The following is a 24,224-nucleotide window of genomic DNA, read 5'->3' as shown; positions in this document are numbered from 1 at the left end:
TAGCAGGAATTCTCTGCCGCCGTTTCTCGAGTATCATTATGCCCTCCTTAAAATCAATGTGGCGCAAGTCACATTCATTTAATGCTCATGCCACGTGGCTTCACATGATTGGTTCTGTAGTTTCTCATTGGTTTTAAAGGGTTTTTTCTGCGACTGTGTGAGTCAAGAAGTGAAGGTTCTATTATGACGCATCATAATGACCAATTTTGACGACGATGGTATCTCCTTATAAATACTTCATCCTCTTTGATTTCTTGAAACCTTCTTCTCTGTGTCTATCATCTTACCCCTGCTTCTCAGTTTTGTATCTTTTCCTCTGTGTTTTGTTTTCTAACCATGTCTTCTTCAACACCAGACCCTCGCAGAGTTGTGATCGTCGATGAGCTTGTTCCTTCTGCTGCCCCTACTAGGAGTAGGAGAGGTGGTAGACTGCAGCCTTGGTTCGTTATCTACTCGAGTTTTACTTATCAAAGCAGCTCTGCCAGACCATCTTCTTTTAGACCTAGGGCTCCTTTGACCCCTTGATCTTCTTCTAAAAATAGGGACCAGAATAAACCCATGAGTAAGCCTACATATTTTGAGATGGTTCCTCAAGAGTTTTCTTTTGTAACAGATCATGAGACCACGAAGAATCAAGTTTCTTCTATAGCTTCCCTTAGCCCTGCTGAACTTTACCCAAGTTTGATTATTCCTGGTCTTCTTTCTTTAGTTCGACGAGAATTTCATTGGAAATCAGATTTCCTAGTTTTGATTCCCGGTGCCAACCAAAGAATCACCTCTTACCATGCTAGATTTTCTTTCGTGTATACCTACCCTTTTACTTTAGGGTTTAAGCCCCCATTGACCCAATGATCATCGAGTTTTGTCGCTATTTTAATGTTTGCCTTGGCCAGATTGGTCCTATTGTGTGGAGGGAAATGGCGTGCCTTTCGCTATTTGTCGGCTTTAGTTTCCACTCCTTTTACCTTCCGTCACATACTTCACCTTTACTCTCCCAAGATGTTTCGTGAAAGAGTCTTTTCCCTCGTGGCTAGAAGCAAAAGGGTTTTAGTTTGCCCCGAGGATAACCGTGGCCGTGGCTGGTACGCCTATTTTCTTGCTTCCCCCACTAGTGGGTTAGTGGGTGAAGAAAACATGTCTTTTCCAGAAAAATGGAACTTTGCATGTAAGTTTTTCTTTCTCTATTTGATACCTTGAGTTCCTTCATGTAATCACATATTCATTTTTTCAGCAACCATGGAAGTTTTTGAAGAAATTCTTGACTTCTGTGCTTGGGTAGAAAAATGTTGACTGCTGCTCCTATGGACAAAAGATCTTGGAAGTTTCTTTCACAAAAATTTGGTGGAAAGTGAAGAGTCACGGTACTCTTCATCCTTGTAGTTCTTCTCCTTCTTTTACTTGTTCATGTATATATTTTTCATCATCCCTTTTTTATAAGGGTTTGCTATTCATGGAATTAGTCACGCATCTGTTCCATCAACTAGGCTTTCTGTAAGTCTTGCTCAAGAACGAATTTTGAGTGCTTCTTCTTCCAAGAGAAAAACTATTGAAGCTCGTGGGTCTGATGATGAAAAGGATGTAGAAGAAGCTTCTTTCGTGAGAAAACTACGTGTTAGAAGACGCGTGGTTTCAGATGATGAAACCCATATTTCTCATGATTTCCCATCAAGTTCGATTCTCTTCAGACTTATTGATGAACCAGAGAATGCCCCTATAGAAATCTGTGATGAAGACGTTGTTAACTCAGATAATCCCCTCCCAAGTCTTGTTAAAAGGTTATTCGCCCATGGCTTTGAGGTCGAAGAAGGCCTCGGGCCTATTTATGAAGAACTACCTCTTGCTTCCCTTCTAGTTTTATCTACTGTTAACCCCTATATGTCTTTACCTGGTGTTACTTCAATTATTGCTCCTGCTGTTATTCCTCATGTAGAAGCTGAGCCTTCTAGCAACAGGCGAGAAATGAGAAAAGTTGTAATTGAGGTCCCTGAGGGAAAAATTTATTGAGGAAGTCTAGACAAGCTGATGTGTGGTTGAAGCCATTGTTAGGACCCGTGGAGAAGAAGAAGATGGAGGGTCACAATTCCTTGACCTTAATGAATGACATTTTTCATTCTTCTCTTAAGGTAAAAGTTTACTTACATTTTCTTCCTTCCTTTTCCTCATTCATAACTTTCCTTCTTCTACCTTTTTGTAGATTAATTTGATAGACACTGAGCTTATGAAAAGGGTCTTTCAGACTAACCAGCAACTAATTGAATTGCGTACTGAGGCTGATAACTGGAGAGAATAATTTGAAGGTCTTCAATTGGAAAAGGACGTTCTTGCAGAGGAGAAAGGAGCTTTGGAACAGCAAATGAGAATAATTTTCGCTGAGTTAGCGGTTGAAAAAGCTTCTTCTAGTCAAGTTGAGAAGGATAAGGATAGACTGGAATCCTCTTTTTCTGAACAACTTTCCAAGGCTACTGAAGAGATAAGGAGTTTGAAAGAGCTCCTTAATCAAAAAGAGGTTTACGCGGGTGAATTGGTTCAGACGCTTACCCAAGCTCAGGAAGATCTCAGTGCCTCTGTAGATAAAATTCAGTCACTTGAAAGTGCTCTTAATCCTTTGAAGACAACTTATGAAGCCTCGAAAGCAGAAAAGGAAGAGTTGAGAGCCGAAATTGATCAGTGGGAGAAGAATTATGAAGCCCTCGAGGATAAGTCATCATTGGATGTTTGCTGGGCTTTTTTGAACACTCGCCTCGAGACTTTAACTAAAGCCAACCAGGAAGGTTTTGACCTTAACGCTGAGATTGCTAAGGCCAAAGAAATAATTGAACAGACTTAGCGATGTCAAAGCTTTTTCACACCTGAAGACGAAGGTTCTAAGGGTGATGGAGATGGAATTGCTCCTGGTGAAGCTGATGTTCAACCCTCTTCTCCGTAAGTCGATCCTTCTTCTCCCGTTGATGATGCTCCTTAGCTTTTCCCTTATCTAGACTTTTTTTTGTTGTAAGTTTTTGTTTGTTGGTTTTTGTTTGGAGCTCCCTTGTGTTTTTTGGACAACTTTTTGGAAAGTTTTGCTGCCCCTTCTTTTTTTGGGGTTATGATATAAATACCGCCCCTATTCTTTGGGGTTATGATATAATATCTTTATTATTTTTGCCGCATACTCTTATTTCTGCCCTTTTAATTTTTGAGCTTACTCTTGCACTAAATTTTTTTTAGTGCAAGACCATAACTTTGATATACACGAATTTTTATAAAAGATGGCCCTTTTATATTAACGACACTGATGAAGATGAAGTCTCATCTTCATATTGGTGCAAATATATGAAACATGAATTAGATATGAAATGAGAAATAATCTAAGGAAGTTTTATGTTTTGAACTTTCAAATAAATAAATTTTTTATATCATTTTCATAACTGTTCATACAACACTTTCATAACTACTTTCATTGTAGCAGGTTTACAAATTTGGGTCTATTTTCCTGTGACTAAATTTTTGGCCTTAATCTAGAAACTCGTGGGAATATCTTGCATTCCTTTTGCGAGTTCGAACTCCTTTGAAAAATTTCAAGGATTTCTTCAAGGTTTTTTATTCAGGCTGAACTATGCCCTTGGTTCCTTTTCCTTCCTTGTGTAACATTCTATAGGCATAGTACCCCTAGTGTTGGAGCTTTGAAGTATGAAATCTCGAACACTGGATCAACTCCTTTATTTTGGTCCTTCCACTAAAAAGAAAAATATAAACGGGACATGGAGATAATTTCTTAGAGGATGACTGCATAACCCTTTTCCCATCAGAGAAGTTGTAGCCTAGACCGGAAATAATTTAGTATTCTGCGTGTCTTTCAATTTTAATATCATCATTTGGTATGGGATAGCTTTTTGCCTATCATCTAAAATGGTTAGTAAAATTCAAAAGAACAAAATAAAATCGAACTTATACCTGGTCGTGGGTATTATCCTCGCTTAGAAGTAATACTTTTTCAAATGGACTGCATTCCAGTTCGATGGTAATATCTTGTCATCCATGGTTTCCAACTCGTATGCTCCTTTTCCAGCGATGCCTCAAACCCTATATGGGCCTTCCCAATTTGGATGCAATTTTCCTGCATTTGCCGCTTTTGTTGACCAGAACACCTTTTTGAGGACGAAGTCCTCAATTTTGAAGTACCTCAAATTTGCTTTCCTGTTGTAATATCGTTCAATCATTTGTTTTTGAGCTGTCATTCGAATAAATGGTACTTCCTTCCTTTCTTCTAGAAAATCCAAATTTACTCGTAGCTCTTCCCCATTTGCCTCTTCAGTGGCATGCATGTACCTCATACTTGGTTCACCTATCTCCACTGAAAGTAAAACTTCTGCTTTGTATACAAGTGAAAATGGAGTCTTACCCGTACTAGTTTTTGTTGTTGTGCGGTAAGCCCATAGCACCCCTGGTAATACCTCGGGCCATTTGCCTTTTGATTCTTCTAATATCTTCATTAAGTTGTTGATAATAACTTTATTTGTCGATTCAGCTTGTCCGTTGGCCGCATGGTGATAAGGTGTGGATGTAATTCGTTTAATCTGCCTACTTTGGAAGAATTCTATTATTTTTGCGCTTATGAATTGTGGGCCATTATCACATACAATCTCCTTTGGAACTCCAAATCGGCATATAATATTTCAACAACAACAACCCAGTGTAATCCCACAAGTGGGGTCTGGGGAGGGTAATATGTACGCAGACCTTACCTCTACCCCGAGGGGCAGAAAGGTTGTTTTCAGGAGACCCTTGGATCAAAGAGGCAACAAGAGACACTATATTAGTACTATCAATAGACTCATAATAAAACACCATAAAATACATAACATAACATAAATAGCATAAAAACAAAGTAACAACAATATAAGAGATATAGGAAATACGAGAATATGTAGGGTATTAATACACAGAAGATAAATCCCATCATCAGTAGTTGATCAATAGCATCCTAAGACTAATTCCTAACTAACTAGTCTCACTCTAGTGTGCTGTAAAAAAGACATCACAATTTTCCCTAACCTACAACCTTAATGCTCGATCTCCACAATTCCCTGTTTAGGGCCATGTCCTCAGTAACCTTAAGCCGCGCCATATCCTGCCTGATCACCTCTCCCCAATACTTCTTAGGTCTCCCTCTACCTCTTCTCGTACCCACCACCTCCAGTCGTTCACACCTTCTCACCGGTGCATCAGTGTTCCTCCTCTGAATGTGCCCGAACCATCTGAGTCTTACTTCCCGCATCTTGTCCTCCATGGGGGCCACACCCACCTTATCTCGAATATCTTCATTTCTAATCTTATCCTTCCTTGTATGCCCGCACATCCACCTCAACATCCTCATCTCTGCAACTTTCATCCTTTGGATGTGTGAGATCTTCACCGGCCAACACTCGGTTCCATACAACATAGCAGGCCTAACCACTGCCCTATAAAATTTACCTTTCAGTAACATAGGCACTTTCTTGTCATACAGGACTCCCGTCGCTAACCTCCATTTCATCCACCCCACCCCTATATGGTGTGTGACATCCTCGTCGATCTCCCCGGACCCCTGAATAAACGACCCCAGGTACTTGAAACTACCCCTCTTAGGGATGACTTGAGAATCAAGCCTCACTTCCACTCCCTCTTCCGTCGGTTCTGCCCCAAATTTGCACTCAAGGTATTCCGTCTTCGTCCTGCTCAATCTGAAACCTTTGGACTCAAGGGTATGTCTCCAAACCTCTAACCTCTCGCTGACGCCGCGTCGTGTCTCGTCGATTAGGACTATGTCATCAGCAAATAGCATGCACCATGGCACCTTCCCCTGAATATGATGCGTCATAGCATCCATCACCAGGGCAAATAGGAAAGGGCTGAACGCAGACCCTTGGTGCAACCCCGTAATAACCGGAAAATAATCTGAATCGCCTTCTGCTGTCCTAACCCGAGTCTTAGCTCCATCATACATGTCCTTAATCGCCCTAATGTAGGCAACCGGGACCCCTTTAGCCTCTAAGCATCTCCATAAGACCTCCCTAGGAACCCTGTCGTACGCTTTCTCTAGATCGATAAATACCATGTGGAGATCCTTCTTCTTATCCCTGTATTGTTCCACCATCCTCCTAATAAGGTGGATAGCTTCTGTGGTAGATCGTCCCGGCATGAACCCGAACTGGTTGTCTGAAATAGACACCGTCCTTATTAAAAGCAAACAATATTTCTAACTTCTTTTTCTAACACCTATTTAAAAGCACTTGTATCTACCCATTTTGAGAAATAATCTGTTAAAACTAACCAAAATTGTAACTTTCCTTTAGCTTGAGGCAACGGCCTTATGATGTCCATGCCCCATTTCATGAAGGGCCATGGTGAAATAATTGAATGTAACAGCTCTGCCGGTCGGTGCATATTACTGGCATATCGTTGACATTTATCGCACCTGGCTACAAAGTCTTCTGTTTCTTCTTCTATTTTTGGCCAATAATATCCTGCCCTTATTAATTTTTTCACCAACGATATTCCCCCGGCATGATTGCCACAATTCTCCTCATGTACTCCTCTGTAATAGTCCGAGGCATCGTGCTAAAGATCTATCAAATATTTTACGATATAAATTCCACGAATTAAGCAGTACCAGGTAGCTTTCAGCTGTAGCAATTGTGATTTCTTCTTATCTTCAAGCAAGATACCATACTGCAAAAAGTTCATGAATTCGTTCCTCCAATCCCAAGTTAAATTATTAAAATTTACCTCACTCTTGGTTTGATCGAGTGTTAAATGAAACAAATGTATAACTATGGCATTTTTTGCATTTGTTACATCTGCGACAGACGCGAGGTTTGTCAGTGCGTCTGCTTATGCATTTTCCTCCTTGGGTATTTGTACGACTTTCCATGTCTGAAATTGTCTGAGCAATTCTTGTACCTTTTTTAGGTATTGCTGCATTCGTGTCTCTCTTGCTACGTAAGTCCCATGCATTTGATTAACCACCAGCTGCGAGTCACTTTTGATCACTATTTGTTTGATACCAAGTTCTCGTGCCAATTCCAAGCCTACAATCACAACTTCATACTCTGTCTCATTGTTAGTGATTGGATAATATTTTATTGCTTGTCTTATGATTTCACCTGAAGGTAGAATTAAAATAATTCCTAAACGTGCTCCTTTAACATTTGAGGAACCATCAGTAAATAGAGTCCAAGTCCACAGATTAGCTCTGGTATACACCAGTAGTTCCTTCTCTGTCTCAGGAACTAAATTCGTGTTAAAATTCGCTACAAAATTTGCTAACACCTGCAATTTTATTGCAGTTCTAGGCTGATATATGATATCATACTCACTAAGTTCTATTGACCATTTAGCTAATCTACCTGATAATTCATGTTTATGCAGTATGTTTCTTAGGGGAAAAGCAGTTATAACAGAAATAAGATAATATTGAAAGTAAGGTCGTAACTTCCCAGATGACATAATTAATGCTAAAGCAAGCTTTTTAAGGTATGGATACTGTGTCTCAGCATCTAGTAAAGACTTACTAACATAATAAATAGAGGATTATTTACCTTTATCTTCTCGTACCAACATCGCACTTACCGCTTCTTTTGACATAACGAGGTAAATGAGCAATCTTTCACCGTCTTTTGATTTGGATAACAAAGGCAGATTTGATAGATATGACTTTAGGTCCTTAAGAGCTTGTTGGCACTCGTCAGTCCATTCAAACTGATTTTGTTTTTTCAGCGCTGAAAAGAATTTAACACTTTTTTATGATGACTTTGATATAAATCTCCCCAGAGCTGCTATCATGCCTATTAATCCCTGCGCTTCTTTCTTGCTCGTGAATATATCTGGTATCTCTTCAATAACTTTGATCTGTGTGGGATTCACTTCAATACCTCTATAAGAAATAAGAAAACCTAAAAGCTTACCTGAAGCCATGCCAAAAACACCTTTTTCCGGGTTTAACTTCATATTATACTTGCAGAGAATCTCAAAGGTGTCTGACAAGTGTTGAAAATGATCCCCTGTCTGTGTTGACTTGACCAACATACCGTCTATGTAGACTTTCATTATTTTTCCCATATGTTTGAAATATTTTAGTCACCAATCTTTGATATGTGACTCCAGCATTTTTCAAGCCAAATGGTATGACTTTGTAACAATAGTCCCCCTATCTGTGACATACGAAGTTTTTCTTTCATCTAGAGGGTCCATTTTATTTGATTATATCCTTAATATGCATCTAAAAAAAATTAAAAGTTCATGACCTGCAGTATAATCAATTAACCGATCTATATGCGGTAAAAAATGAATCTTTAGGACAAGCCTTATTTAAATCAGTATAATCTACTCAAACTCGCCATTTTCCATTCTTTTTTGGAACCATCACAGTATTAGCTAACCAGTCAGGATACTTTACCTCTCATATTGAACCAATTATTAAAAGCTTTTGTATCTCATCCTGGATCACTTGATTTTTGAAGGACCCTTTCTTCCTCCTCTCATATTGAACCAATTATTAAAAGCTTTTGTATCTCATCCTGGATCACTTGATTTTTGAAGGACCTTTTCTTCCTCTTCTTCTGCTTGATAGATGGGTGTAATGGATTCATATTTGGCTTGTGAGTCATCACCTCTAGAGGTATACCTGTCATATCAGAGTGCAACAAAGCAAAGCAATCTGCATTAGCACGTAAAAATTCAATTAACTTACCTTTCATTTCTAGGCTCAAATTTGCTCTGGTGTAAACTTTTCTGTCTGGCTAGTGGACAAATAATATTATAGCTTTGAGCTCCTCAGTAGTTGTTTTAATATTTTTGTTTTCCTCTGGCTATTGAAACACATCGGGTCTTGAATCGACATCACTCTATCCTTGTGTGTCTTCAGTGAGGTTTTTGCAGCAGTGTCCTCAACTGAATTCTGTAATTGCTATTTCGTATCTGCATCATTGGCGATCGTGCTCGCGATCACCACTGAGTTAATACTTCATTAAACTTGTTGATCTCCACGGATTTGACGGATTCCCCATTGTGAAGGAAATTTGATAACTTGATGCAATGTGGATGGGACAACGTCCATATCATGAATCCATGGTCTTCCCAAAATTATATTATAGGCCATGTCTGCGTCTATCACCTGGAACTTTGTATCTTTGACGACCCCTTCTGCAAATCTGGTAAGTACAACTTTTCATTTCGTAATAACACTTGAATTATCAAACCCAGACAAGGACCGTGCTTTTGGTATGACCTTATCATTAGCTTGCATTTCATTACCACTCTCAGTAAAATGATGTTCACTGAGCTACCTGGATCAATCAAAACTCTTTTTACATTAGTATAATATATGAGTAAAGATATTTCCAGTGCATCGTTGTGAGGAATCACAAGTCGTTTGCGCCTTCATCATTAAATGTTATATTGTCGCCATCCAAGACTTGGTGAACTCGCTTTCCGTGAGTGACTGTGATATTTGATGTCTTTTTCGCAACTGTATATGTTACTCCATTGACCTCATCTCCTCTAATTATAATGTTGACTGTTCTATTTGGTGATGTAGGTTTTTGGAGTTCCTGTATGTTCTTCATGTATGATTGTCTTCCTTTCTTACTGAACAGATCAGTAAGATAGCCCTGCTTCAATAAATGTTCGACATCTCCTTGCAAAATCCTACAATCTGTTGTTATGTGGCCATGGTTATTATGAAACTCGCACCAGAAATCTTGATTTCTTTTGCTTGGAACTGATCTTATTTCTTTTGGCCATCGCACTTTATCCCCCATACCTCTTAAAACAACCACTAATTCGGAGGTGCTGATGTTAAAGTAGTAATCCCCTATTCTTGCCTACGGATTGGAATCACTGCTTCGGACATCCCGCTCCTTTTTAACCTGTATGAAGAACTCACATCTTTTTGCCTTGATCTTGAATCAAATCGCACATTCTTCTGTTTAGATCGAGAGTCTCGCCCTGCAGGTCCCATGTACGACTCGTACCTGTTTTTGCTGGGCCTTCTCTCTAATTCTGAATGTCTCGAACCTGGTCTTTCATCGGCCCTTGGGTGTGTGACCGTATCTTCTTCCATCCACATCTTCGTACTGTACCTATTGTACACATCATTCTAAGAAGTTGTAGGAAATTTTCGCAAACTTTATTTCAACTTCCTTGTGGCTTCTGAACTTTTCTCGTTCAAATTGCTCGCGAATGCCATAGCCACTCAGTTATCAGGTACTCGAGGAAACATCATCCTCTCCCGCTGGGATCTATCTACGAATTCCATGAGCAATTTTGTACTCTCTAATTTAACCTTAAAGATGTCTTCCATCCCTTTTTCAACCTTTTGAGCTCCCGAATGTGCTTTTATAAATGAATTTGCAAGTACAGCAGAAAAATCAATAGAATTTTCAGGTAAAAGAGAATACCATATTAACACTCCTTTTGTGGGTGCTTCACCAAACCTTTTAACCAAAACCGATTCGATTTACTGCTTGGTTAAATCGTTGCCTTTCACGCTGATAGTGAATGCAATTATGTGATCTCGAGGGTCAGTTTCAGTTGTTCCATCATATTCAAGAATAACAGGAATTTTAAACTTTTTGGGAATTGGGAAAGGTGATGCACTTGGCTTCCAAGGCTGTTGTGAATACTTGTCAATATCCACCCATTTGATCACGGGGAGTACTTCAGGTATTTGCTCTATATGATCGTTTTGCTCCTTCAAATATTTTTGCAAAGTTAGCAATAAACTTTTGTAAATTAGAATTATTTGGTGTACCTAACCCTCCATCACGAGATTCATTAGGAATTACTCCACTTCCAGAATTATCAAGCCTTGAGCGCGGGTTCTCCAAGGTTGTTGTATTAACTGGTGGAGGAGTTTGTGTCGCATTGGATAATCCTCTGACAAAAGCCTGTAGTGCACTATTCACGTACTCTGCAATCAATTGCTTTAGAGCATCCTGCTCCACGGTTTGGTCGTCTCCCTGCTGATTATCAATGCGCGAAATAGACCTTTTAGGTGAACTTCCACAGGACTGCTGAGGGGATCTTGTAGCTGTGTGGTGTGGTGGAGTTCCACCTTGTTGGTTCAACCGGTTGTTGTCGTTAGCGGTTGGCAAACTTGGTTGTCAAAAAATGGAATTTGGAAAGTGAATAGATTATTAGATTTCCAATAACGGAACCAATTTGTTTAATCCAAAAATAGAATTCTCTGTCAAAGTCAATATTTAGAAGAAATCGGGTTACTGATAACCAAGATTTACTTCACTTTCCCTACAATTTGAAGAATAAATCAAGGAATGGAAATAATTGATAACGAAAATATGAAATAGACTGGTAATCATATGATTGCATAGATTTCAATAATTGTCTGATGCCCTTAGAAATAAGATTTCAATCCTTATATAGGAGCGTATAATTATAACGGTTCCTTTACTTAATTCAGGTTTACTAATGATATTAATTGCTTTGATTGCCCGTTACCATATACAACCGTAACAGAAACATTTATGATTAAAGATTTCTTCTAACTGTACTGATTCCCCTTCCTTATTTATGGCAGGTTCGTGTATCTTCCCTTCTTTATAGCCTTTATTCATTTTGTTCCTGTTTTTGCTTTTATAGCTGTCAGGTCTGGCTTTTTCTTCAGTATAACTCTATGGGTGTTTCTCCCGTGCTTTTTCCGCATTCTTTAATTCATATAATTAAGAATGCCACTTGTCATTATACCGATGTTTCACGTACTATGTCTTGTCATCCTGTTGTTAATCCACGTGTCATATCTTTTTTCCACCAATATAATAAAAAAAATTTTCTATACACAAGGGATAGATTTGTAGCAATCAAGACTGTGTAGCAATCAAGACTGTATACTATGTAATGCAGTCGATGAATGTAGAGCACATATATCGTACTGAGATGTTCATACTTGTCTTCAGTTTGGTCCAAACTTATGAATTAACACCATATGCAGAGACGAGCAATGGAGTGGCCTAGTAATAAGCCTGGGCGAGAAAGTATGCTAATGAAAGAATGCCAAAGCCCACATTTATAGAATGATATTGGCCCTAGTATACAAGGCAGGAGAGGAACAACATAATCTTTCCTTCTTCTTTTTTTTTTTTTTTTTTTTTTTTTTCACGCGGTGCCCGATATCCATATTGGGGCCGACTAAATTCAGATTCGCGCCGAAAATTCTCACATTCGACGGTAAACGAACAACATAATCTTTCAAGGTATAAAGAGGAGCGCAGAATGCTATGCAGGATGATCGTGCAGGATGTGCTTTGCCTGTACATAATTTTCACTTGGTAATTAAATTCGGAGGAGGAAACATAAACGATAGGCAATTTGCAAGATAAATCTCTGTAGATCTCTCCTTTTTTTGTTCATATGATATACATGTAACATGTGGGTAAGAAAAGTTTAATCAAACAATAATAATATGAAACCATTAAAATTATCCGCATACTACATATAAATAATAAATAACCTCTTAATCGCTAAATAATGTCATCGAAGACTCCTCTGAAAGCAATATTTCGCTAAACAAACAAGCAAAATTTTCTCTATTTAATTAGTCAAGCGCTAACAAACAAAAATTAAACATATGGCGAGTTTGCCTAAACATTTATGCATTATCAATTTTGTTTAATAAAATGTTTATTATATCATGGTCGGCATTATTTTGTTAGCAAGGGTCTTGACACTAGGGGTGTGTTTGGTATGAAGGAAAATCTAATTTTACATATTTGATTGGCTTAAATATTTTAGAAAATATTTTCCTCATGAACTCATTTTCTCCAATTAGAGGAAAATATTTTCCCTATCAAAAGAAAGGAAAATATTTTTCAAAACTCTTTTTCAACCTTCTCTACCCTATTTCTCATGCCCACCCACTCTACCCCCACTCACCCACCCCCAAATCACCCCCAACCCTGTACCCTCCACCACACCACACCCACCTCCCATCCCCACCCCCGGACTTCACCTATCACCTACCCTAAATAGAACTATTATTAAGAGTACTTTCTTTTCATGTTGTAGATAGAATATTTTTTTTTCAACAAAATGAGTATATTCTTTTATGTAATAAAAGTATTCTCTTTCATTCCAATAAAATGAGTACTTTTTTTATGATGTAGAAAAAAAGTGTTATCTTTCATTTCAACAAACTAAGTATTTTCTTTTCCTGAAATAGGAAAAGTATTTTTTTCCCAACAAAACGAGTACTTTCTTTTCATAAAGTAGAAACAATATTTTCTTTCATTTCAACAAAACGAGTACTTTCTTTTCATCATGTAGAAAAAAGTATTTTCTTTCAATTCAACAAATTGAGTATTTTCTTTTATTCAACAAAATGAGTAATTTCTTTTCATGTTGTAGAAATGATACTTTCTTTTGGACAAAATAACGTATTTTCTTTTTAGTTATCGAGCTCAAACTTCAATGTTGTTCTTGCGTGAAAAAGTAAAGTAACATATTAGTTACTATGGGTTTATGTGAATTTTAAAAATATAATTAAATTCTCGAAGAAAATAGATTTGGGGGAGTGGGGAGGGAGGAGAATAGGAAAAATGGGGATCTTGGGAAATGTGGCTTGAGAAGAGTAGTATCAAAAATTATTTTTCTAAAAATATTTTATACTCTTTAACCAAACACTAAAAAATATTTTTCGAAAAAAATTTTCATTCACCAACCAAACAAAAAAAAATAAGTAATAAAACCACTAATTTTTCAAGAAAACATTTTCTAGGAAAATATTTTTCATACCAAACACACCCTAGAATTACTAAATTGTTATTCTGTTGTCGGCTAGCCAGCCGTATTTCTTCACGACGAAGTTGTTTATGATCTGACCAGCAACTTGTTATTTAGTTGTCTTGAGTTGTCATTTGGATTTTTTTTAAATTATTTCTATTATTTGGAAGATATGGTCAGCTGTTCACATTAGTTTCTTGATTAAGGCATCGTTACGCAGAACTTTTTTGAAGATTATTTAGAAGGTTTATATAGTAAATCTCACTCATATAGGTTAAAAGTGAGATAAGGAGATAATTAAAAGCTATCAATTGCATTCCAACACTTAAATGCACGTCTATGTACCAATATTAGCTAATTTAACTCATACATTCTTAATATTAAACAATCAAAAAGGTATTTTTATGAATAAAATCCTAACGAGCCAAATTTTGTTTATTACGGTTTAGATTTATTTTCTTAGTCATGGTTTAATATTCTATTTCTTTGATCATAAATCATATTTTCAAATCTTAACGCAGTTTACCTGGAGTTTTACTTAGAATCCTATTTAACTCAACAATTAAGTGATAATTATTTCTATAACCAGAGTGATACATGTCATAAATTTGTTTATCCGGCGCCAAATGAAGCTTCTTAATTGGAGTAGAGCCCTCATTTTTTCTCAAATAGAGGCGAAAGTAGCATGTTACATTTTTGACATGGTATATAATGGAAACAATAGTATTGTCTCAAAATAATAATATAAAATTTGTATATTTTTTGTATATATATACATTTTGTATGTTATATACAAAAAATATATAAATTTTATATATTTTTTTAGCTACCAAATATAAATATATTTTCTAGCTATAAACAGTAAGAGAATATTTTTGGGAATTTTTCATAAAGCACCATCTTTTTGGTCTAATTAGCCATTTATAGATACCATTTGCTATATTACGTGTTATAGATACCTTTTATGTTTTTATACAATGTATTCCATGTATTTAAGCTGTTGTATTCATTAATACAACCAAAAATATAGGCGTAAAAACTGGAATTCCAGCTAAGTTTGACATGTATTTTGCTGTATTCAAGCGACACTAACATTAAATACAGTAACGTATCTGCGCTAAAAACGGAAGGAAATCAAATCACATGATATTCTCCTAAATTAACTCAACGAACTGAAACGATCCCTCATTAATCTGTATTTGAAAGATACATAATAAAGATTATAGTTGAATAAAGAGAAATACATATGAATAATACAGTTGAATACAACAAAATACACCTTAATTCATCTGAATAAAACACTTGAATACAACAAAAATACAACTGAATACAGCTGAATAAACTCTTGAATGTAACAAAATACAACTAACTTCTGTTGAATAAAATAGTTGAATATAACTAACTACAACTGAATACAACTGAATACAGTTGTATAAAACACTTGAATGCAACTAACTACTGCTGAATAAAATAGTTAAATACAACTAATTAAACCTGAATACAAGTGAATACATCTGAAGAATACGTTCGAATACAACTGAATACAAATAGGCGATTTGAGCGATCTAGAGAGAGAAACGGCCCTATGGCTTCGCCGGCCGGCGGCCAGCCATTAATTCCGGCAGCCAGCCATTAATTCCGGCTGGTCAGCCATGAGGCAAATTCATAGAAATCCTCATTGATTTTAGTGTAAGCGTCCAAATTCCGAAGCTTACTGAACACTCTTTCCATTTCCACCGAATACCTTAATTCATAACCGAACTTTTACAACAATTGAGAGCACGGAACTTTGAAAGCTCCGAAGCTATCTCCGGTTCAGATCAGTTTGTAGGCCGCCGGTGCCGGAGAGCAAAAACGTTGCCTTGGGTTTAAGATTGGGCCTGGGGCTTTACTTGGACAGAGGAGGTGGAAGAAGAGTTAAGAAACTAGGGTTTGTGAGAGAAGATAGTCTGGTTGTATGCAAACATAGAGAGATTGTATTGGGGTTTGGGTAATTATGTGAGAGAAAATACAAAAAGGGAGAGAGAAAAATAATATTTAGCATATATAGTGCCTTAATTGTAGAATGTAATTATATTTAGATTTTTTGCTATAAAGGATAAAAGGTATTTATAGGATGTAATATTTTAAAATAGTATTTATTTAAAATAAATAGGGTACTAAGGTTTTCTATTGTGCGTAAAAATTCCAAATAAATATCAGATTCTAAACAAATAATTTAGAAGCAAGTGGTTTAATGAACTTTTTTTAAAAGTCAAACCCACTAAAACTTAAATTCTGAATAAAAATGAATTTAAAAAGATTTCTTAATTTCAATTATGAATTCATTGGGCCTTTTAAGAACATCCCTTCCAATTGAAAACTTTTATTCCTCCTGCCATTTAATAACTCATAATTAGATCTTAGTAGATAATTATTTCCAACTTGAAAATTTAACACAAATTTTTCAAGTGATTATTTAAATATTATTTAATAAATGAAAATGATAGACAATTAAACCCGAACCATGATGTATCATTATTTTAAATCCATTCAATTTGAGTTGATAACTTTTCCATCATAATTATTGTAAAGAAACATCTAAATAATTAGTCTTGGGCAAATTATTTGTGAAATTGTATGTACAATAAAAAATGAAATGCCCCTCAAATTGGATCAAATTATACTTATTTAAATTCACTAAATAGTGATACAATCAGCTAAGCCTAACTTGACCGACCATCCACTCTGAAAAAGAAATGGAATTTGGAATTCGTGGGAGGAAATTTGTCTTTCCCCACTTCTCTTCCATTAGTTCCTCTCTAAATCACCACTTCAACATAAGAAAGCAATATTCTTCTAATTTATTTATCTCCTCTTAATTCTTTTCTATTAAAAGATTCTACCCACTTTTCATTGAAAGACAGCTTAGAATCTCGCAAGGCTGTGGCTATCCTGCATAGACCACATATAGAGTAGATGTCACGACTTATCAGAAGAGGAAATTTGATGATTGTAGGGGCTAAAGACCTAATAATAAATGTCAGAGGCTGGGAAAATGTAAATTCATTTTAAGTTAAAAACCTTGGATGGCAAAAGGGCAAATGAAAAGCACTCGAAGAAGAGGGTGGGAAACCACAAAAAGGTCAAAACCACACGAAGAAGAGGGGGGAAAACCACAAAAAGGTCGACTTATAATGGTCTTAGCATCCTTAAGCTGTTAACCAACAGGCATCACGACTTAATTTCTTTCGGGGCAAATTTGGTTCATAACTTCATATAGTATTCATTCCCCATAGGTGTATTTGCAATACAAACTACTGTTCGGTGACTCAATATTCAGCTATATGGAATACAAAAGAATGAAAGAAAACCTTTTATACAGCAAATTTTGTTAGATTTCACCTCTCCATCATGTTCGCAAGTCCTAATTATTACTAGTAAAAAATGTACCAAACATCGAAATCACTCAGATAATGAACACAAACAATATAAAACCCAAAAAAGTGACCTTTCAGTTATAATCCACCACCATGACAGTAATAGGAGAATACAAGAAAGATACAGCCCCAAGAAACTATAAGGGACCTTGAGCTTGTGAGGGTGGTAGCATAGGCCAGCCAAGAAGTTGAGGTGAGCCAGGAGGGGATGAATGCTGACTAGGAGAGAATACACTTAATTCCACAAAGGCCCCTGAAGTAGTTTCATCCTTGTCCGTTGTTCGAAAGGAGATGGATCCTCGCTTCGTTGAGGTAGCTGAATTTCTCCCAGGACTGCTGACCATACTTCCTCCAAGGTTAGCAATTAGAGAAACAGTATCATTTTGTTCATCACTTAACCTTCTCCTAGCCTCTATATCCCTCTCTGAGCTCTTCTTCAATGCTAAAGAATCCCACACGGGCATGAAAACGAGCATGAAGATGCCCAACCCAATACAACAAAAGAAGGAAACAAAACCCACAAATGCAAGAGCTTGAAAAGGTAAATATTCTGGCTGAGTTTTAACAGTTAAACCAAGCAATAGAACCCTTATAGGAAAGAAAGCAGAAACTGATACCACTAGCATGTATACTCTCTTTTGCAGACTCCTATTGATAACCAAATGCAGGATTCTTCTACCAAGCCAGAATAAATAAGAAGTCAGTATGATGGCAAAAAGACCAAGGCAGAAAGTATTCAACAGAGGGTAAGTGCAGAGGGCAACATCCTGATCATTCGTAGATCGCTTAACTGGACTAGTGAAATAATGCGGCAATTTGCTAATGTAATCCTTCTTAAATTGCGGTCCAGCCAAAATAAGTATGAGCTGTAGAGCAAAAACCGGTAGGCAAAAGAGAAGTATATATCCAGCTGTTTTGCCATTCCATTTCTGGCCTAAAGTTCCTGACTTCTGTAAGGACGCCCGAAGGAGAAACACGACCGTGAGGTAAAGGCAAGGTTCTGCAAAACCTAAGCTCGAAACAATGTAACACTTGCAAACAGTTTCCTGCCATTTGAAGCTAAGAGCATTCAACAATCTCCCGTCGCCTCTGAACAAGTTGAGCCGAACAACCTCCCCAAAACCCCACCAAATTGCAAACAATATAAACGTAATACGGATAATCCAAGGACCATTAAAATAGCCAAGCTGAATATAACCTTGCCCGTAAATCCTCGTGTGAAGGTAGACCAAGTACAAGATGCAGAACAACCCAAAAAGTACCAAAATAGAAACAAGCAAAATAGTAAATACACCTAGTGCATCACTAGCAACTCTCGAATGGGGCATTACCCAAACCACAAATTGCACGCATGCTCTCTGACAGCATGGAGACCTGAAATCCCTCTACCACATGAACCACCCTCCTCACTCCTCCTCAACAGCAACAACACAAGTGAAACCACAGATTTATTCTTGTTAACACCTTTCAACCTCAAAACTACCATATATTAACAGTCTCTCAAGATCTGATCACCAACCCCACCTCACACACACCCCAAAATATCAATTCTACTCTCCTTTCTTCGCTCTTCTTCAACAATGAACTCTACCTATATTCACGCCCAATTCAATGTTCAACGTTATAATTGCTCTAAAGACAACCTAAAAAAACATACAAAACCATACACAAAATGATCACAATCTACATATATAAAGTACAAAACTTGCGCATTAACCTTGAAACAAACCCTAACCAAAAATCAACAAAAAAAGTACTGACATATGCGAAAAATAGATCAATAGAAAGCTTACAGGATGAAGAACCTTGATCTGGAGAGCTCAAATTTTGAATCTTCCGGTCGCCAGAGAGAATCGCGAAAAAAAAAAACCTAACCAGAGGAAAAAGAGGGAGGATTGGTGGAAGAGAGGAGTGAGGGGAAAAATGGGGGAGAAGATAGAGGGGGTGGGGTAGTGTGGTAGGGGGGAGCTTTGTTGGAAACAGGCTGTCGCCAGCGAATAAACCAAACCCAGAAATGGAAATTATTATTGAGATTATAATGTAAGGAGTAATGTTTAATGGGACACAGAAAAATAAGAGAAAATAAAAATAAAATAACAGGCTGTATACAGCTGGATGATTACGAGCCTCTAGCTTTGGAATGCTCCGAGCCTAGTTGGCAACCTGACCGTGGCGGCGTTTACGGTGAATGTTCTAACTTTGATTTTTCCTCTATTCCTTTTTTTGTTTAATTCATTAATTCATTAATTAAAAAGTTAGAATAGTGACAGTCGAATGGACTTTCACACCCTGGAATTACATCATACATTCGTTGGTTTTGTAGAATAAATATTTTTCTCTCTCTTTCATCTACGCATTATAAATAATCTGTTTTTTTTAAATTAATGTAAATATTCTTTTATACAGCTTTGTCTATGAAGTATTTATAAAATAAAATCAGTTTAATGGCAAGTGAATTTTAATCATTAATGTTAATAGATAACTTTATAAAATGTAACTAACTTATTATAATAGTTTAAATTGTATTAATTGATCGTGTAAACAGTTGTTATATCGTCAATGTGTGTAAAGTAGATTTTTTTTATATATAGTTATTAAAAAAATTGTAGATTAATTTTTCGGGTATTTGGTTAAACTTAAATAAGGTGACAGCAAATGTGAGATACTGCATGGTGATAAAATGTTTTGAGGGTCAATTTCAGTATTAAAAATGACAATAATGTGATAATTTCAGCAAATAATATGACAGAATTATTTGAGATACTTTCAAAGAAGTATGCCCAAAATTAATACAAACAATTTCCTTGGTTTGAACCGAGATAAAAAAAAATCCCTCCGGTTTGGAACTCTGCTCTAATCAAGTCGCTAGTTAATTACAACAACAACAACATACCCAGTAATATCCATATTGTAGGGTCTAAAGAGGATAGTGTATACACAGACTTTATTCTTACCTTGTGAGGATAGAGAAGATGTTTCTAATAGACCCTCGGCTCACGAAAGCATAAGCAACATATTAATGAAAATATAAACAAGAAGGGACAATACCAAAAAGTCATATAAAAGCAGAATAAAAACAACAAGACAGTAAGATAATCAACAATGAAAAATAACTGTTAGTCATAAAAACCTACTACCAACAGAAAGCGAGATTGTATGTCAATGCTACTGTTATGAACACTCTAGACTACCTACTCTACTACCCTAATCCTCGACCTTCAAATCTTCCTATCAAGGGTCATGTCCTCGGTCAGCTGAAGCTGCGCAATGTCTTACCTAATCACCTCTCCCCACCTCTTCTTTGGCCTACCTCTACATCTTTATAAGCTCTCCAATGTCAACCCCTCACACCTCATCACCGGTGCGTCTGTGCTCCTCCTCCTCACATGACTAAACCATCTAAGTCGCGCTTCCTGCATCTTGTCCTCAATAAGGGTCACACCCACCTTATCGCAAATAACCTCATTTTTTATCCTATCTAACCTAGTGTGCCCCCACATCCATCTCAACATCCTCATCTTTATTACCTTCATCTTCTGGACATGAGCGATCTTAACTGGCCATACACTCAGCCTCATACAACATTGTTGGTATAACCACCACTCTGTTGAATTACCCTTAAGTTTCGATGGCACATTCTTGTCACACAAAACACCGGAAGTAAATCTCCATTTCATCCATCCCGCTCCAATACGATGTGTGACATCTCCAACAATCTCCCCATCCCCATGAATAATAGACCCAAGGTATTTAAAACTCCCTCTCCTAGGGATGACATGCGAGTCCAGCCTCACCTCCCCTTCCCCTCCTTGAGACTCGCCACTGAACTTACACTCCAAGTATTCTATCTTAGTCCTGCTCAACTTGAAACCTTTAGATTCCAGGGTCTGCCTCCATACTTCTAATTGCGTGTTCACACCGTCTCGTGTCTCGTCAATCAGTATAATATCATCTGCAAATAGCATGCACAATGGCACCTCCCCTTGGATGTGGCGCGTCAGTATGTCCATCATCAGAGCAAACAAAAAGGGCTGAGTGCCGACCCCTGATGCAACCCCATCATAACCGAAAAAATAGTCTGAGTCCCCATCAACCGTTATCACTCGGGTCTTTACTCCATCATACATGTTCTTAATCAACCTAACATAGGAAAAATGTATACCTCTAGCCTCCAAACATCTCCACAAAACCTCCCTCGAAACTTTATCGTACGTTTTTTCTAAGTTGATGAACACCATATGCAAGTCATTCTTTATCTCCCTATACTGCTCTATCAATCTCCTAACAAGGTGGATGACTTCTGTAGTCGAACGCCCCCGTCATAAACTCAAACTGGTTCTCGAAAATAGACACACTCATCCTCACCCTTAGCTTTACTACTCTCTCCCAGTCTTTCATATTATGACTAAGCAGCTTGATACCTCGATAGTTATTGTAATTTTGGATATCATCCTTGTTCTTGTATACATGAACTATCGTGCTCCACCTCCACTCATCGGGCATCTTCTTCGTTCTAAAAATGACATTAAATAACCTAGTGAGCCACTCCAAGCCTGTCTTACCCGCACTCTTCCAAAACTCCATGGGGATTTCATCCAGCCCTGTCGCTTTGCCACTGATCATCTTACGCATAGCTCCTCAACTTCATCAACTTAATCCGCCTACAATACCCCAAAGTCACAACGACTCTCAGAGAGTTCTAAATCACCCAGTACAATGCTCTTGTCCGCCTCCTCGTTCAAGAGACTATGGAAGCAGGTCTGCCATCTCCGACGAATAAGCCCCTCATCCAACAAAACTCTACCTTCTTCGTCCTTGATGCATTTCGCCTGGTCCAAGTCTCACGCTTCCTTTCTCGCGTCTTAGTTAACCTGAACAACCTCTTATCCCCACCTCAGCCGTTGAGTTCCTCATACAAACGACAAAAAGTTGCAGTCTTGGTCGCCATAACTGCTAGCTTTGCCTCTTTTTTAGCCAACTTAGAATGCTCCTTATTCGCCCTCTCCTCCTCATCATCTACACTTTCCACTAGCTTCAGATATGCTGCTTTCTTGGTTTTCGCTTTTCCTTGCATCTCTCCATTCTACCACCAGTCTCCTTTGTGATCACCAGAGTAACCCTTTGAGACCCCTAATACCTCTCTCGTGGCTTCCCTAATGCACTGCACAGTCGTGGTTTACATAGCGCTCGTGTCCCCACTAGTCCTCCACATCCCCATAGTCACCAGCTTGACCTTCAACTCCTGCACTTTAGCTTCCGTCAAGGCTCTCCACTTGATCCTATGTTGGTTATACATCGCCCTCTTCCTTCACTTCCTTGTGATCTCAAGGTCCATGACCAGGAGCCTATGAAGGGTCGAGAGGTTCTCACTCGGGATGACCCTGCAGTCCGTGCAAGTCGCCAGTTAATTATTTACTTTTTTTTCATATTTGCTTTCTTAACCTTTTATATAATTGAGAAATCTTTTAACATAAGTATCTCGGCGTTGGAAACCTGGTGGGAATAATGACATCGCCACTATATTCTTCTCTACTTAAATATTAAGTTTTATATTCGTCTCTTAAGTATCAAGTTTTATATTCTTCACTTAAATTTTAAACATGAGTCTAATCAACACACTCTCCCTCCCTTAACAATTATCATTGGACAAAAGCTCTCGACAAATATTTATTTTTATACTCAGGAGGGACAAGTGATAATTGGAGACTATCTGCCTATCTGGTTCTTCGAAAACAGTTTATACCATATTAAACAGGCAATATATATCAAACATTAAAAATGATATAATAGCACAAAATTTAGCAATGTATTAATCAAAGAATATTTCTTAATCCAGTTGATGCCCCCGAAGTGAGTTCAAATGTGCTTCAACTATTTCAAACGGTTCTTTTTATGCAGTTTGATTACTCAAGGAAGCACCAGTTTCTGTTAAGTTAAAGAATATAAATAAAACGAATAGAAAGGCTAGATCACCTCTTCATTATTGCCAATTTTCATACCTTTACCAGATTACTTCATAAGGAATTGAGATCAGTTAGTTCCTAATACTTTCTTCTTCTTCTTCTTTCTTTTGACATGTCAAAAGAGTTTTTCTTAACCCCTTCCCCTTGGGCTTGGAGTGGTAAAGGAGGAAATAGATTTTTAGCTCATGAGTAATTTAGGGCCCGTTTATTCATAATTTTTTTTTCATTTGCCCTTTTTTCTTTCAAAAATATGCTTATCTATGAAATTTTTGGAAATTTTTCGAAAATAAGTTTTTAAAAACTAGAAAGATGATTTTGATCACTTTTTCAAAATTTTCGGAAAAAGTTTTTGCCCACTCACAAAACTGCAATATTTTTTCAATTGAAATGCATATTCAAACATAATTTCAAATTTCAAATGTTATTTTTTAACTTAACTACAAATACTACTTTTTTTTAAAAAAAATACGATTTTTATGTCCAAACGCCTACTTAGCTTATGGATGCGGTGGGGGGAAAAATTAGCTTATGGAGGCAACAAAGTTTTGGTCTGGTAGATAGCATGTTAAGACTAAATTGATCTAAAATCTAAACACGAGTTAAATCTTTCTATTTTCATTGCATTCTTAAAATTATGAGTTCATAACTCTAGATATTTTTAGTAATTTTTGACATTTAGGTCTTTCTTTTCTGCAAAAAATAATAAGTTAAATTTAACTCAGCACCTAAATCAAGATAGTTTTTGAAAAGAGAGGGGAATGTTCAAGTTTCATCAAAGTTGAGTCTCAAAGCAATTCATGCGTTTGTGTTTTTTGTTTTATATGATGTCAATTTGAATCAATTGAAAACCAATGGGAAGGGATAAATATGCTAAAGCATCCTTTAAATTTGAAAAAGAATATTAGAGTAACCAATGAAAGCTTCTCTTTAGACATGTGATATCGCCAAAGAGACCCACAACTGTTGTCCTCTATACAGTGCTGCTATTAGGAGCCCTTTGATTTTTGTACGGAGAGGGTGACTCTCTTAAGTATATGTCGCCATTTTGGCATCTTTTATTTGCTTTTATATCAATGCCTATTTCAGA

At 37.1% G+C, this 24,224-nt stretch overlaps 3 protein-coding genes across 3 annotated transcripts; all 3 read right to left on the bottom strand.

Annotated features, from left to right (window-relative positions):
* Positions 1–4,055: 4,055 nt before the first annotated feature.
* On the bottom strand, positions 4,056–4,472 carry LOC142162246 (uncharacterized). Its single transcript, XM_075218575.1, has one exon. It carries the CDS (start codon positions 4,470–4,472, stop codon positions 4,056–4,058), a length of 417 nt encoding a protein of 138 aa, XP_075074676.1.
* A 2,380-nt stretch (positions 4,473–6,852) lies between these two features.
* On the bottom strand, positions 6,853–8,067 carry LOC142162245 (uncharacterized). The gene is made up of 3 exons (XM_075218574.1): positions 7,926–8,067; positions 7,591–7,739; positions 6,853–7,503 (listed from the first exon to the last, which is right to left on the bottom strand). Exons 1-3 carry the CDS (start codon positions 8,065–8,067, stop codon positions 6,853–6,855), a joined length of 942 nt encoding a protein of 313 aa, XP_075074675.1.
* A 9,015-nt stretch (positions 8,068–17,082) lies between these two features.
* On the bottom strand, positions 17,083–19,180 carry LOC107808272 (uncharacterized). The gene is made up of 2 exons (XM_016632781.2): positions 18,968–19,180; positions 17,083–18,817 (listed from the first exon to the last, which is right to left on the bottom strand). Exon 2 carries the CDS (start codon positions 18,500–18,502, stop codon positions 17,312–17,314), a length of 1,191 nt encoding a protein of 396 aa, XP_016488267.2. The 5' UTR covers positions 18,503–18,817; positions 18,968–19,180; the 3' UTR covers positions 17,083–17,311.
* Positions 19,181–24,224: the final 5,044 nt, after the last annotated feature.

The sequence above is a fragment of the Nicotiana tabacum genome, chromosome 7 (genome assembly GCF_000715075.1).
Source record: "Nicotiana tabacum cultivar K326 chromosome 7, ASM71507v2, whole genome shotgun sequence".
NCBI lineage: Eukaryota > Viridiplantae > Streptophyta > Magnoliopsida > Solanales > Solanaceae > Nicotiana > Nicotiana tabacum.
The sequence above is the reverse complement of the archived record's forward strand: the minus strand, read 5'-3'. Positions and strand labels throughout refer to the sequence as shown.

What these genes read in the sequence shown, in the direction of transcription:
- LOC142162246 (XM_075218575.1), bottom strand. Translation starts at nt 4,472, where the DNA reads ATGAAGATATTAGAAGAATCAAAAGGCAAATGGCCCGAGGTATTACCA.
- LOC142162245 (XM_075218574.1), bottom strand. Translation starts at nt 8,067, where the DNA reads ATGAAAGTCTACATAGACGGTATGTTGGTCAAGTCAACACAGACAGGG. An exon ending in TGTTTTTGGCATGGCTTCAG is followed by an intron (nt 7,740 to 7,925) that starts GTAAGCTTTTAG and finishes AATTCTTTTCAG; the next exon opens with CGCTGAAAAAACAAAATCAG. An exon ending in TCGTTATGTCAAAAGAAGCG is followed by an intron (nt 7,504 to 7,590) that starts GTAAGTGCGATG and finishes GCTGAGACACAG; the next exon opens with TATCCATACCTTAAAAAGCT.
- LOC107808272 (XM_016632781.2), bottom strand. Translation starts at nt 18,502, where the DNA reads ATGCCCCATTCGAGAGTTGCTAGTGATGCACTAGGTGTATTTACTATT.